The sequence below is a fragment of the Pristiophorus japonicus genome, chromosome 20 (genome assembly GCF_044704955.1).
Source record: "Pristiophorus japonicus isolate sPriJap1 chromosome 20, sPriJap1.hap1, whole genome shotgun sequence".
Classification (NCBI taxonomy): Eukaryota; Metazoa; Chordata; class Chondrichthyes; family Pristiophoridae; genus Pristiophorus; species Pristiophorus japonicus.
Genome location: NC_091996.1, coordinates 8,210,919 through 8,226,696, shown reverse-complemented (window position 1 = coordinate 8,226,696; position 15,778 = coordinate 8,210,919). Strand labels below are relative to the sequence as shown.

The following is a 15,778-nucleotide window of genomic DNA, read 5'->3' as shown; positions in this document are numbered from 1 at the left end:
TACAAAGAAGATGGTTGTGGTTGTCTGAGACCAGTCACCATAGCCTCAGGGCATCACTTCAGGAGATCCTCAAGGAAGTGTTCTCAGCTGAGAACATCTCATCTAAAAGAAGGCGCTCCCTCAGTATTGCACTGAAGTCCTGGAGTGGAGCCTAAACCCATAACGTAATCTTCTGACTTAGAGGGAAGAGTATTACCACTGAGCCAAGGCTACAGTACATACACTCTACAGGAGTAATGGCAGCAACTCAACAAGATTACACTGACGGTGTCTTCCTCCCCCTGTGACCCCCGCCATCGAGAAGGACAAGAACAATAATGTCATGGGAACACCACACACATCGTCCTGACTTGGAGGTATATTATCGTTCACGGCCGGGTCAATATCCTCGAATTCCCGACCTAACATCATCATGGGAGCAACATCATCACAGGAATGGCAACGATTCAAGGAGGAGCCTCACCGCCTTCTCCTAGCAAATAGGGTTGGGCACTAGATGAGGCCTTGCCAATGTCGCCAACAACAATCAAGAAAAAAAATAATTGATGGATGGGTGGCCAGGATTTTCCACCTGACCCCAATGTCCCACCCCATACCCAGGGATTAGGCCATTTTGCATATTTTAGGTGGGAGGAGAATGGCTTGACAGGCCATTGGCACTTGACGCAGGCCCTGGGCTCCCACCACAGTCCTTGCATTCAAGCTGCCCTGATGTGAATGTTTTTAAAATAATACTGCCTTAGCCTATCAACTATCACCTTGCTGTCAGCTGCACAAGCTAAGGTGGCCCTTTTAGTTTTTAAATTGCACTGTCACCAATGTTTTCTCTAATTTCATTTTGGGCTGCACGACCCCTTTAACGGGCTGTGTGGCCCATTCAAAATTCTGCACGTGCTGCGCAGGACCTCCAGAGCACAGCGGCCGCAAAGCATAAAAGAAGCAGTGCCTGTCACCCTAGTACTCCAGGATGCCAAGAATATGCAAGGATCCCTGGGAATATGTCAGATAATGTTCCCATCATTTGGTTGTCATTAAAATGAACCCGTCCATTCTTAGCAGAATATCCTAGATGTGGTGTTTGACAGTGGGGAGATGGTGTACCGAATCCCCAGAATTTCCCACTAAATTCCATTGGAATTAACACCAGGGATCCAACCTGATGCCAGCAGAAAATCCCAACATTACTTGCCAGGAAAATTCCAGAGAGCAAGGAGCAGTGGTCAAATGATTTGTGTAATTATTACAAATCACAATGAAATATCTGCCCAAGAATCATCAGTAAACTCCATGTTTTCCTTAAATTTCCCGATGCTTTCTATGTTTTAATGGTAGCACTGGTTAAATCCCCAGCAAAACCCCCATGGGATCTCTCCACTTACAGTGTTAGACACCACAGTGTTTCCTTTTCTTTGCTCACATCAAATAGCCAGCTGTGTTTATACACTTCATTTTTGACCCAAACCAGAATAATTCAGAATTGAACAGTCAGCTGCTATGTGGGATTCATTGCTGGAATTGATCTTGGTCAACCTACGTGTCTGATGGCTCTCCCTTTCCTGTCCCATCCAGCATTTTATCGCTGGTGCTTTTCCTGGTCTATGCTTGGATGATTCACTAAGAGCCCGACTAGACTCCAGGCCCCAGGCTACTCACCTGACCTCAGACCAGTCTTGGGAATTTGTCTGAGGCCAGACGTCACAGCCTCACTTCAGGAGTTCCTCAAGGAAGTGTTCTCAGCTGAGAACAGGGGAACAGTAGCCTAGGGGGGGAGGGGGGTATGTCACTGGACTAGTAATCCAGAGACCTGGATTTATGAACCAGAGATGCAAGTTCAAGTCCCATCATGGCAGCTAGGGAATTTAATTTCAGTTATTTAAATAAATCTGGAATAAAAAGTTATCGTTAGTAATGGTGACCATGAAACTACCGGATTGACGTAAAAACCCATCTGGTCCTTTAGGGAAGGAAATCTGCTGTCCTTACCCGGTCTGGCCAATATGTGACTCCAGACCCACATCAATGTGGTTGATTTTTAACTGCCCCCTGAAATGGCCTAGCATGCCTAGGGATGGGCAATAAATATTGGCCTTGCCCAAAGCAATGCCCACATCTTGTGAATACATTTTTTTTAAAAGCATCTCATCTAAAACAAGAGCAACACTGTCATGGGAACACCATCGCCTCCAAGTCATGGTGTTTAAAAGCTGGTGGCATTTACATGGCTACTGCAGCATGGAAGCTCTGTGTATCAATAAAAGTTGTGAACTTGCACACTGAACCTCACACCACAAGTATATGCGTTGACACAATTATGAACAAACCAGTAAAACCGCATCAGTAACATTGCAGGATTAAACAGGAGATTGGTAGACATTATAGTCAGAGTAAAGTGGTAGTTGGTTTTGGGTTTTATACTGCAGAGGTTGGATAGAGTCTTAAGTCAAAGCATCGTCAAATAGAATGTTCTAGTGATTTTTAGCTGGGTTCACAACAACAACAACTTGTATTTATGTAGCGTCTTTAATGTCACAAAACGTTCCAAGGTGCTTTACACAAAAATGTAACATTGGTGGTGTCAAAATACTGTCCAGATATTGATTTATTTTTAAATAATGTCAGAGTACAGACAGCATTCAAAATCATCTTTTACATTCAAACTAATTGTAATTTATGTAGAAGTTATATAGCTTTATATTCAATGAGATTAGTGCACTGACCTGCATGAACTACACGATTAGATTGTTTTGTCAGACTGGCTGTGATTTCTGCATCCTTTGCTCTACAGTCCACTGTATAACTAGATTCTGATTACATGTCTACCTTCCCTATCTCTGTAATCCCCTCCAGCCCCACAACCCCCCGAGATGTCTGCGCTCCTCTAATTCTGCCCTGTTGAGCATCCCTGATTATAATCGCTCAACCATTGGTGGCCGTGCCTTTTGTTGCCCGGGCCCCAAGCTCTGGAACTCCCCGCCTAAACCGCTCCACCTCTCTACCTCTCTCTTCTCCTCAAGACGCTCCTTAAAACCTACCTCGTGACCAAGCTGCCCTAATTTCTACTTATGCGGCTCGGTCAATTTCTTTATCTCCTAATACTCCTGTGAAGCGCCTTGGGTCGTTTAACTACGTTAAATGTGCTATATAAATACAAGTTGTTGTTGTTGCCTTCGACTTATTCACACTTTGTAAATCAAGCATTTTTGCACTCATCAGGAAATAGAGCTCTCTTTGCACTTTATAGATTTGAAGCCTTTATTGAACCTAATATTTAAAAGTATCAACATTACAATTGAAACTTAATTTTTTTTTAAGTAAAATTTATGTTATGTATTATCTTGCCTGCTGACGCAAAGTTTATTACATCATTGTGACAATTATGGTGGCCATCTTTTACAGAATCATGCCTTCACCCCTAAAAATTAAATTGGAAACAGTGGGATAGTGGTTATGTTATGGGACTAGTAATCCAGAGGCCTGGACTAATGATCTAGAGACTTGAGTTCAAATCCCATCATGGCAGTTAACATCATTCAGTTAATTAAATAAATCCGGAATTTAATGGCCGGTGGCCATGAAACTACTGGATTGACGTAAAAACCCATCTGGTTCACTAATGTCCTTTAGAAGTAATTTTTGCCGTCTTTACCCGGTCTGGCCTACATGTGACTCCAGACCCACAGCAATATGGTTGATTTTTAACCGCCCTCTGAAATGGCCTAGCAAGCCACTTATTCAAGAAGGCGGCTCATTGCCACCTTCTCAATGCAATTAGGGATGGCCAATAAATGTTGGCCATGCTGGTGACGTCCACATCCCATGAATGAATTAAAAATAAAACAATTAAAAGTGTCTAGCTTGTGACATTGTACTATGGGGCGAGAGTTCATAGAGGGATGTGATTGGGGCCCATGAGAGGCGTGAGTTCTGGGCCCAGAAGAGCCGAGGGCCCAGGGGCAGCACGGGGCCAGCCCACACTGCGATATGTGTGCGCACTAGGTCCGTGCAGCAGAGCTGGTCTCCAGTCGTTTTGGTTAATCCTTGCCACTGGACCAAGACCTAGCTCTGTCAAGACCGTGTGGTGGCTGGTGTGCAATGGTCACCACATGTTAAAAAAAATCCACGCACAGGCATCTTCCATCCTTCAGGATGTAGTTCGGGATCCGGAATATAATTGAAACACCTGTGAACTCATCCGTTTTTGGCGTGGAAGCAAGTCATCCTCGTTTCGAGGGACTTCCTATGATGATGACTATGTTGATATGTTTAGATATATTTATTTATATATGCGCGTGTAATAGTGATATGCCACAGGATTGCTTGTGGATAAAAAGTAAAGAGGTTGCTAGTCAGAGCTTAAGCAATTTCCGCGATTGCCTCAATAATCCCTCCGCAGATCATTCCATGTCGGGGTTGGCAACATCTCGTTTTTTTGTACAGACATCAGCTGCGCTAGCCCCCATTGATGCAGGGAGACTGGAAACAGATGCTTTGTGGTGCACCGAGGTTGCCCATAATCCACCCAGACATGCACCACCTGACTGCTGTTGTTTCGCTCCTGCTGTGGTCTGGGCGTGCATGGGTTTTCATTCCTCTGTACTACGACTGAGTGAAGGAAGGCCCGCACTGTGAATTTTCAAGGCAGCAGCTGGGTTAGTTCAAGTGCTGTGGGCTGGATTCAAAGGCACGGCATCGTGCGGGTCAGAATTGCACAGCGCATGCCAAACCAAAGCTGAAGTGCTGCCGCTTCATCGCAAATCAAAGTAGCCAAAGGGACAAGAGCCAGACAATCTGTTGCTATACAATAAACCATACATTGCTCAGCACTAGGCTGCGTGGATCCAGAGCTTCCCTTTGCCATCAACAGCCTGCTGCTTTCTTTTCAAGGCAATTCAGGGGATTTGAAGAAGGGAGGGGGGTGAAGAGGCCCCACGTTACTGTTATTCGTGACACAAAAAGGATTGTAGAACTCTTCTCCCCACCCACCCCCTCACCCTCACCCCCACCCTTGCTATGCCCCGCACACTCGCCACCTCAGGAGATTTTTTCAAATTTTCAAGTTAAGGATTTTTTATTGGGACTTTGTCAGTGTCATCAGGTGACACAACTACAATGTTCCTGCCATCATGAATCGTCATGGCCCCAATTTTAGCCTTTGGAGTACATCAGCCAGGCCCTGGTCAGGGCAGTCGCATTTCATTTTTTATTTTTTATTTATTCGTTCACGGGATGTGGGCGTCACCGGCAAGGCCATCATTTATTGCCCATCCCTAATTGCCCTCAAGAAGGTGGTGGTGAGACGCCTTCTTGAATACAACTGAGTGGCTCGCTAGACCATTTCAGAGGGGCAGTTAAGGGTTAACCACATTGCTGTGGGTCCGGAGTCACATATAGGCCACACTGGGTAAGGACGGCAGATTTCCTTCCCTAAAGGACATTAGATGGGCTTTTATAGCAATCCGGTGGTTGGATTACTGATACTAGCTTTTTAATTCCAGATTTATTTAATTAACTAAATTTAAATTCCCCAGCTGCCATGGTGGGATTTGAACTCTTGTCTCTGGATCATTAGTCTAGGCTCTTTGGATTACTAATCCAATGACATAACCATGATGCTGCATGGTTCGTCTTTATTGTTGGGCAGTTCGCCATTTTGGAGTGGACGGAAATTTGCCAGCCCTGATGGGTATTTAAAGCAAGCCTTCGCCTCTGAAAGGGGAGGTGCCTTTTCAGTGGCAGGAGGCACGATTTTTAAGCACTAAGAATGTCAACTGCCAGGGCAATAAATTCATGGAGTCCGGAGGGGCACAAACGAACTGATTTCACCTTGCAACCCAACGATGCCTGAAAAATGTCCTCGGATAATTTTCCGGCCATTGGGGGGGGTGGGGGGGGCGATTACCTAAAATAGCCCCAGCACAAAAGCACTGATCATATTCGACCAGCTCCATTGGGAGGGCCACATCGCCCACATGCCTGACACAAGACTCCCAAAGCAAGCGCTCTACTTGGAACTCCTACACAGCAGGCAATCACCAGGTGGGCAGAGGAAACGTTTCAAGGACACCCTCAACGCCTCCTTGATAAAGTGCAACATCCCCGACACCTGGGAATCCCTGGCCAAAGACCACCCCAAATGGAGGAAGAGCATCCCGGGAGGGCACTGAGCACCTCGAGTCTCGTCAACGCGCAGGCAGCGGAAGGAGTGTGCGGCAAACCTGTCCCACCCTCCCTTTCCTTCAACCACTGTCTGTCCCACCTGTGACAGAGACTGTAATTCCTGTACTGGACTGTACAGTCACCTGAGAACTCACTTTTAGAGTGGAAGCAGGTCTTCCTCGATTTCGAGGGACTGCCTATGATGATGACCCTTGATGGGCCCCTTGCATATATATCGCCTGTTTCAGGACCTGCTCTGAAATATGGTACTGCTTTGAGTGCAGCAGGCGTCAACTTTCCTGGCGTGATGCAGCTTGGGAGATGGCCACCATCGAGAAGTTGGCTTTAATTTTTTTTAAATTATATTCATGTAAAGCCAGGAAGAGCCCAAGTGCTCCTCCCGGTTCCACAACGCTATCCTGCCGGCCGTGTTTGGGCCTCCCAACCCATTACTTGCCTGAGGGCCACTGCCACCCGAAATCCATTCCTGCGCAGGATAGAGCGGCCTGTGGAGGCACGGCAGCCTGCCCAGATTATTCAGATGAGCCTGCTGCTTCTCAACCAAATAAGTGGACCTGGTCGCAGAAACCAATTTTAGCAGCTCGTTAAATTTGCAAACAAAACAGTAAAATAGGGAGTACAGGTATAATAGGGACAGGATGCAATTAAAGCTTTTTTCAGGAGGAGTTAGATCAGTTCGGCAAATGATGGACAAAGGAGAACTTAATCTTTATAATGGCAAATGCAAAGTATTGCATGTTGGGAGAAAGGTTGAGCATCATAAGAAAGACTTGCATTTATACAACTCCTTTCACCACCTCAGGACGTCCCAAAGCGCTTCACAACCAATGAAGTACTTTTTCAAGTGTAGTCACTGTTGTAGTGTCGGAAACGCAGCAGCCAGTTTGTGCACAGCAAGCTCCCACAAACAGCAATGTGATAATGACCAGATAATCTGTTGTAGTGCTGGTGTTCGAGGGATAATTATTGGCCAGGACAGCAGGGGCGACCTCCCCTGCTCTTCTTTGAAATAGTGCCATGGGATAATTACAGAGGGCAGACGGGGCCTCAGCTTAAACTCCCTCAGTACGGCACGGGAGTGGAACTTGAACCCACAACCTCTGACTCAGCTGCGAGAATGCTACCAATGAGCCACGGCTGACACATATATAGAATTAGCACAACTTTGAAAGGGACCTGCGAGTAATAAACTAATCATTTTCAATGTTAAGACAAGGTAGAAAATGCAATTGGAAAGCACATGTAATGTTAGGAATCGTAGCAAGAGCAATGGAGTGTTAGTCTACCATGGTCATGCTGATGGTTTATAAAGCACTGGTCAGACCACGTGCAGTTTTGTTTGCCGTACTTAAAAGGGACAGAATGCAGAGAAGAGCAGCAAAAATAAATTCCTGTGCTAAGTGGGTGAGGTATGAGCGAAAATCATACTTTACCAGTCTGAAGAGAAAGCAATTAATGGAGGATCTCATTAAGGAATATACAGTATTACATAGGAAAGATGAGGTGAAGCCAAAATATTGGCCTGGAATTTGTTGTCAGCAGTGAAGCAAAGGCGTTCGCTATTGGCCCCAAAGTAAACTTCGCACAAAGATCTCGTGATCACTGTGTCGGGAATTTTGTGTGTTCCGACACGTAATTGAAATCAACGGAGGTTAATGGGGATTCCCAGCGAAGAGCAGCCTGTGTTGTCAACAAGCTGTCTAAGCAGCCAATCAAAAGAATTCTCACAGACAGCGAACAAGGAAGTGGGTAAACTCTTCAAATTCTAACTTTTTAAAACTGTTAGAGAGAACAAAACAAAGATTGGGGCTCTCACATGAGGATAAGGCAAACCTGAAATAAAGATGGACAAACTTTTAAAAAAATATATATTTTTACAGTTTCTTAATATTTTTATTTAAATGGATAAATGTTACACTCCACAAGATTAAAATTAGTTTTATAGGTCCATAACCTTTATTGAGCAATCAATAGGCTGTTAAAGCCCCAGTTACACCGAATCCCTTTGGGTCGAACTATTGGTGGGGAATTTAACAGGGTCCTTACTGTGGAAGAGTCAAAGTTTTCGTCAGTTTCTCTGATTTGGGTGATTTCCAGCTCTGTCGGGGTGGTGGGGCACACGCAGCCTGTGTCGGAGCAGTGAATGACAGGCCATATCGTCAGATTTCCGTGTTCGGCCGCACTTGCCCTAAATCCTCACCTGGCGGTCAGTTTCAAAGGCGAAATGATGGCGAACGCTGTCATTACGCCCCACATCAGGACCACAAATTCAGGCCAATAGGACATAAAGTTAGTCAATGGTGAATTGAAAAGAAATCAGCAAAAAGTAATGTCATCAAATCGAAAGCAAGGGCATAAAATGTGGACAAGACTAGTGGGAGGCCAGAGGATTGGGAAACTTTTAAAAGCCAGCAAAGACCGACTAAAAAAATAATAAAGTGAGGGACGATGGATTATTAAAGTAAACTAGCACGAAATATAAAAACAGAGAGTAAGCATTTCTACAGGTACATAAAAAGGGAAAGAGTGGCTAAAGTAAATGTTGGTCCCCGAGAGGATGAGACTGGGGAATTAATTATGGGGAACAGGGAAATGGCAGAGACATTGAACAAATATTTTGTATCGGTCTTCACAGTAGAAGACACTAAAAACATCCCAATAGTGGATAATCAAGGGGCTATAGGGAGGGAGGAACTTAATACAATCATTATCACTAAAGAAGTATTACTCGGTAAAATAATGTGACTAAAGGCAGACAAGTCCCCTGGACTTGATGGCTTGTATCCTTGGGTCTTAAAAGAAGTGGCTGTAGAGATAGTGAATGCATTGGTTGTAATCTACCAAAATTCCCTGGATTCTGGGGAGGTCCCAGTGGATTGGAAAACCACAAATGTAATGCCCCTATTTAAAAAAGGAGGCAGACAGAAAGCAGGAAACTATAGACCAATTAGCCTAACATCTGTCGTAGGGAAAATGCTGGAGATCATTATTAAGGACATTTGGAAAAGCATAATTCACTCAAGGAGAGTCAGCATGAAAGGAAAATCATGTTTGACAAATTTTCTGGAGTTCTTTGAGGATGTAACGAGTAGGGTGGATAAGGGGGAACCAGTGGATGTGGTGTATTTGAATTTCCAGAAGGCATTCGATAAGGTGTCACATAAAAGGTTACTGCAGAAGATAAACATTCACGGGGTTGGGGGTAATATATTAGCATGGATAAAGGATTGGCTAACTAACAAAAAACGGAGAGTCGGGATAAATCGGTCATTTTCCGGTTGGCAAACAATAACTAGTGAGGTGCCACAGGGATCGGTTCTGGGGCCTCAACTATTTACAATCTATATTAATGACTTGGATGAAGAGGCCAAGTGTAATGTAGCCAACTTTGCTGATGATACAATGATGGGTGGGAAATCAAATTGTGAGGACACACAAAATCTGCAAAGAATATAGACAGGCTAAATGAGTGGGCAAAAATTTGGCAGATGGAGTATAATGTGGGAAAATGTGAGGTTATCCACTTTGGCAGAAAAAAATAGAAAAGCAAATTATAATTTAAATGGAGAAAAATTGCAAAGTGCTGCAGTACAGAGGGACCTTGGGGTCCTTGTGCATGAAACACAAAAAATTAGTATGCAGGTACAGCAAATGATCAGAAAGGCAAATGGAATGTTGGCCTTTATTGCAAGAGGGATAGAGACTAAAAGCAGAGAAGTCCTGCTACAACTGTACAGGGTATTGGTGAGGCCACACCTGGATTACTGCGTACAGTTTTGGTCTCCGTATTTAAGGAAGGATATACTTGCATTGGAGACTGTTCAGAGAAGGTTCACTAGGTTGATTCCGGAGATGAAGGGGTTGACTTATGATGATAGGCTGAGTAGGTTGGGCCTATACTCATTGGAGTTCAGAAGAATGAGAGGTGATCTTATTGAAACATATAAAATAATGAGGGGGCTCGACAAGGTGGATGAAGAGAGGATATTTCCACTCATAGGGGAAACTAAAACTAGGGGACAAAGTCTCAGAATAAGGGGCCATCCATTTAAAACTGAGATGAGGAGGAATTTCTTAGAGGGTTGTAAATCTATGGAATTCTCTGCCCCAGAGAACTGTGGAGGCTGGGTCATTGAATATATTTAAGGCGGAGATAGACAGATTTTTGAGCGATAAGGGAATAAAGGGTTATGGGGAGCGGGCAGGGAAGTGGAGCTGAGTCCATGATCAGATCAGCCATGATCTTATTGAATGGCAGAGCAGGCTCGAGAGGCCAAATGGCCGACTCTTTCTATTTCTCATATTCTTTTGTTCTTATGATTAATCTTTGGAATAATCTGTATGGTAAGTTAAAGAAGGGAGTTCAAAATACAGTTGTATACTAGGTTGGGTGAGTATTGGAGCGATTAGCTCGATGAACTTGAAGCACCTTTTCTCGCCTTTAACTTTTTCTTATGTTCTTACAAATTTTGAAGCCTATATAAGATATTTTAAGAGACTAGTGTCTACCCTCTGATATAGCAAAAGAATGATCAGAATATGAGTTTTGTTATTTTGGGGACTTGGCTTTAAGCGATTCCACAATATAGTGCATTACTGGCGTAAATGAAAGGCCGCTGACTCATGAAGTATCCATCATCTTTTCTTTTATCTTATAAACTCCATTTAGGGTTTCCCAGGAGACATTGGACCACCGGGGCAAAATGGCCCAGAAGGGCCGAAGGTGAGTTATGAATGCATGGCTGTTCCATTTAGGCAGACATTCGGACAAATTAAACCATGTCCTGACTTTATTAGCAGACTGTCTTTCCAAAAGATTGCCCTGTCCGAAAAATAGCGCTTGTGTTTTTATTGATATTACTCCCAATTGCTTTTAAAAAGTAACGAGTGCTGCAAGGTCGCCCATGGCAACCACAGGTTGGAGGTCAGACCTGTGGTCGCTGCACTATTGAAGGCCTCAAGGGGTTTGTTGATTTCCTGACAAATTTGCTACATGTAATAATTTTTTTAAATATCTTTCACAGGGGAAGCCGGGAGCGCGAGGTTTACCTGGGCCTCGGGGCCTACTTGGTCAAGAGGTAAGTCCAGAGAGAAAATCACCTCCGTAGTTCTTGCCATCGTGGCAAACTGTGCAACAGCTTTGCTTTCGGATGAGACGTTAATCTGAGGCCAAGTCTGCTCTTTCTTTGGTGGGCGTAAAAACCATCCCACGGCACTATTTCGAAGAAGAGCAGGGGAGTTATCCCAGGTGTCCTGGCTAATATTTATCCCTCAATCAACATCACTAAAACAGGATCATCTAGTCATTTATCGCATTGCTGTTTGAGGGAGCTTGCTGTGCGCAAATTAGCTGCTGCGTTTCCTACATTACAACAATGATCCAAGAACTAATAGACCGTAAGCGCAGAGCATTTCTGAGCCCCAAGCAACAACCCAACTCGGGAGCTGCAAAGCAGCATTATAGATGGCTCAAGACTGAGGTCCAACAAAAAACCCGGGACCTAAAGAACAGGTGGTGGATGGAGAAAGCACAGGAGATACAACAACTGGCCAACAGCCACGATATGCGAGGATTCTTCATTACAATCAAGGCCACCTACGGTCCAAACTCCCAAGGCCCCACTCCAGTCCTGGCCAAGAATGGGGGAACACTCATCAAGGACACCGAGGCTGTCGGGGCCCGTTGGAAGGAGCACTTTGAAGATCTCCTCAATCGAGACTCTGCCTTTGACTCGAGTGTTCTCAACTCCATCCCGCAGCATGCGACCCGCCGCCACCTCAGTGAAACCCTAACGTTGCACGAGCTAGGCAAAACCATAAAACAACTCAAGAATAACAAGGCTACGAGTGCGGATGGAATTCCTGCTGAGGTGCTAAAGTATGGCGGAGAGGCGCTGTTGGCGCGGATACATGACCTCATCTCTCTCTTTGGAGGGAGGGGAGCATGCCGGGAGATCTCAGAGATGCAGTGATCGTGACCATCTTTAAAAGGGGGGGACAAGTCCAACTGTGGCAACTACAGGGGTATTTCCCTGCTATCAGCCACAGGGAAGGTTGTCGCTGGAGTTTTCCTCAATCGTCTTCTCCCTGTGGCTGAGGAGGTCCTCCCGGAATCATAGTGCGGATTTCGTCCCCTACGGGGCACAATGGACATGATCTTTGCAGCGCGACAGCTGCAGGAAAAATGCAGGGAGTAGCGCTAGCCCTTATACATGGCCTTTTTCGATCTTACAAAGGCCTTTGACATTGTCAACCGTGAGGGTTTATGGAGCGTCCTCCTCCGTTTTGGATGCCCCCAAAAGTTTGTCTACATCCTTCGCCTGCTCCACGACGACATGCAGGCCGCGATCCTTACCAGCGGTTCTGTTACAGATCCAATCCACGTCTGGACCGGGGTCAAACAGGGCTGCGTCATCGCCCCAACCCTCTTCTCAATCTTCCTCGCTGCCATGCTCCACCTCACAGTCAACAAGCTCCCCGCTGGAGTGGAACTAAACTACAGAACCAGTGGGAAGCTGTTTAACCTACGCCGTCTCCAGGCCAGGTCCAAGATCACCCCAACCTCTGTCGTTGAGCTTCAGTACACGGACAATGCCTGCGTTTGCGCACATTCTGAGTCTGAACTCCAGGATATAGTCGATGTATTCACCGAGGCATATGAAAGCATGGGCCTTATGCTTAACATCCGTAAGACAAAGGTCCTCCACCGCACAGCACTGCCCCAAGTCATCAAGATTCATGGCACGGCCCTCGACAACGTGGACCACATCCCATACCTCAGGAGCCTTTTATCAACAATGGCAGACATTGATGCGGAGATTCAACATCGCCTCCAGTGCGCCAGTGAAGCCTTCGGCCGCCTGATGAAAAGAGTGTTCAAAGACCAGGCCCTCAAATCTACCACCAAGCTCATGGTCTACAGGACTGTAGTAATACCCGCCCTCCTGTATGGATCTGAGGCATGGACCATGTACAGAAGACACCAAGTCGCTGGAGAAATATCACCAACGATGTCTCCGCAAGATCCTGCAAATCCCCTGGGAGGACAGGCGCACCAACATCAGTGTTCTCGCCCAGGCTAACATCCCCACATTGAAGCACTAACCATACTCGATCAGCTCCACTGGGCAGGCCACATAGTTCAGATGCCAGACACGAGGCTCCCTAAGCAATTGCTCTATGCGGAGCTCCTTCATGGCAAACGAGCCAAAGGTGGTCAGCAGAAACATTACAAGGACACCCTCAAAGCCTCGCTGGTAAAGTGCGACATCACCACTGACACCTGTGAAGACCCTGGCCGAAGACAGCCCTAAGTGGAGAACGTGCATCCGGGAGGGCGTTGAGTTCTTCGAATCTCAACGCCGCGAGCGTGAAGAGGTCAGGTGCAGGCAGCGGAAGGAGCGTGCGGCAAATCAGTCCCACTCCTTCCTTCCCCTGATGAATGTATGTCCCACCTGTGACAGGGTCTGTGGCTCTCGCATTGGACTGTTCAGCCACCAAAGGACTCACTTTAGGAATGGAAGCAAGTCTTCCTCGATTCTGAGGGACTGCCTATGAAGATGATGACAACAGTGACTATGCAACAATAACAACAACTTGTATTTATATAGCACTTCAAAGTTCCCCTCCAAGTCATACACCATCCTGACTTGGAAGTGTATCGGCCGTTCCTTCATCGTCCCTGGGTCAAAATTCTGGAACTCCCTCCCTTACAGCACTGTGGGAGTACCTTCACCACACAGACTGCAGCGGTTCAAGGTGGCTCACCACCACCACCTTCACAAGGGCAATTAGGGATGGACAATAAATGCTGGTCATGCCAGTGACCCCCGCATCCCATGAACGAATGAGTTCGAAGGATATGGTCTTACTGAGCAAAAGGATTTGGGATTTGAGACAATGTACTTTTTAAAAAAAAAAAAAAATTTAAACTCCATCACAGCAAAGAGTTAAAACAACTCAGTGTGACTCTGTGTTGCTGTCAGTCATAGCCAACAGCTGTATCTGATGCGAATACGGGAATGGGATCAGAGAGTTTCCAAAGAAAAATAGGAGAATAGATGGAAAAACTTCCTTACAAAATACATTTGGTTTATTCGGTACAACCATTCAACTAAGATCAGAGATAAATGATTCTAGTTTGGATAGTCAGTCATTTCAATAGATGTGAAATGTAAAAGAAACCACAAGCAGTTTCTTTTACTGTAATGATGAAAGCATAAGAAAAAAATATATTTTTCACATTTCAGAAACTAGCTTGAAGGAAAATGCCAGACTCCAAAATAAGTTAGATTTAACACAGATATAATAATTCGCTAATGTTTACTTCATAGAAACATAGAAACATAGAAAATAGGTGCAGGAGTAGGCCATTCGGCCCTTCGAGCCTGCACCGCCATTCAATGAGTTCATGGCTGAACATGAAACTTCAGTACCCCATTCCTGCTTTCTCGACATACCCCTTGATCCCCCTAGTAGTAAGGACTACATCTAACTCCTTTTTGAATATATTATGTGAATTGGCCTCAACAACTTTCTGTGGTAGAGAATTCCACAGGTTCACCACTCTCTGGGTGAAGACGTTTCTCCTCATGGCTTACCCCTAATCCTTAGACTGTGACCCCTGATTCTGGACTTCCCCAACATTAATAAGAACATAACAACATAACAACATAAGAACATAAGAACATGGAACAGGAGTAGGCCATCTAGCCCCTCGAGCCTGATCCGCCATTCAACAAGATCATGGCTGATCTGGCCGTGGACTCAGCTCCACTTACCTGCCCGCTCCCCATAACCCTTAATTCCCTTATTGGTTAAAAATCTATCTATCTGTGATTTGAATATATTCAATGAGCTAGCCTCAACTGCTTCCTTGGGCAGAGAATTCCACGGATTCACAACCCTCTGGGAGAAGAAATTCCTTCTCAACTCGGTTTTAAATTGGCTCCCCCATATTTTGAGGCTGTGCCCCCTAGTTCTAGTCTCCCTGGAAACAACCTCTCTGCCTCTATCTTGTCTATCCCTTTCATTATTTTAAATGTTTTTATAAGATCACCCCTCATCCTTGTGAACTCCAACGAGTAAAGACCCAGTCTACTCAATCTATCATCATACGGTAACCCCCTCATCTCCGGAATCAGCCTCGTGAATCGTCTCTGTACCCCCTCCAAAGCTAGTATATCCTTAAGTAAGGTGACCAAAACTGCACGCAGTACTCCAGGTGCGGCCTCACCAATACTCTGTACAGTTGCAGCAGGACCTCCCTGCTTTTGTACTCCATCCCTCTCGCAATGAAGGCCAACATTCCATTCCATTCCTGATTACCTGCTGCACCTGCAAACTAACTTTTTGGGATTCATGCACAAGGACCCCCAGGTCCCTCTGCACCACAGCATGTTGTAATTTCTCCCCATTCAAATAATATTCCCTTTTACTCTTTTTTTTTTTCCCAAGGTGGATGACCTCACATTTTCCGACATTGTATTCCATCTGCCAAACCTTAGCCCATTCGCTTAACCCATCTAAATCTCTTTGCAGCCTCTCTGTGTCCTCTACACAACCCGCTTTCCCACTAATCTTTGTGTCATCTGCAAATTTT

The 15,778-nt window shown here is 45.3% G+C and overlaps 1 protein-coding gene across 1 annotated transcript in view; it reads left to right on the top strand.

Moving 5' to 3' along the window:
- Window positions 1-15,778, top strand: part of col27a1b (collagen, type XXVII, alpha 1b) — a 740,056-nt gene that overhangs the window by 429,114 nt on the left and 295,164 nt on the right. Inside the window, exons 20-21 of the mRNA XM_070863596.1 lie at window positions 10,847-10,900; window positions 11,202-11,255. Of these exons, the coding sequence (XP_070719697.1) occupies window positions 10,847-10,900; window positions 11,202-11,255 (108 nt within the window). The remainder of the gene's footprint in view (window positions 1-10,846; window positions 10,901-11,201; window positions 11,256-15,778) is intronic.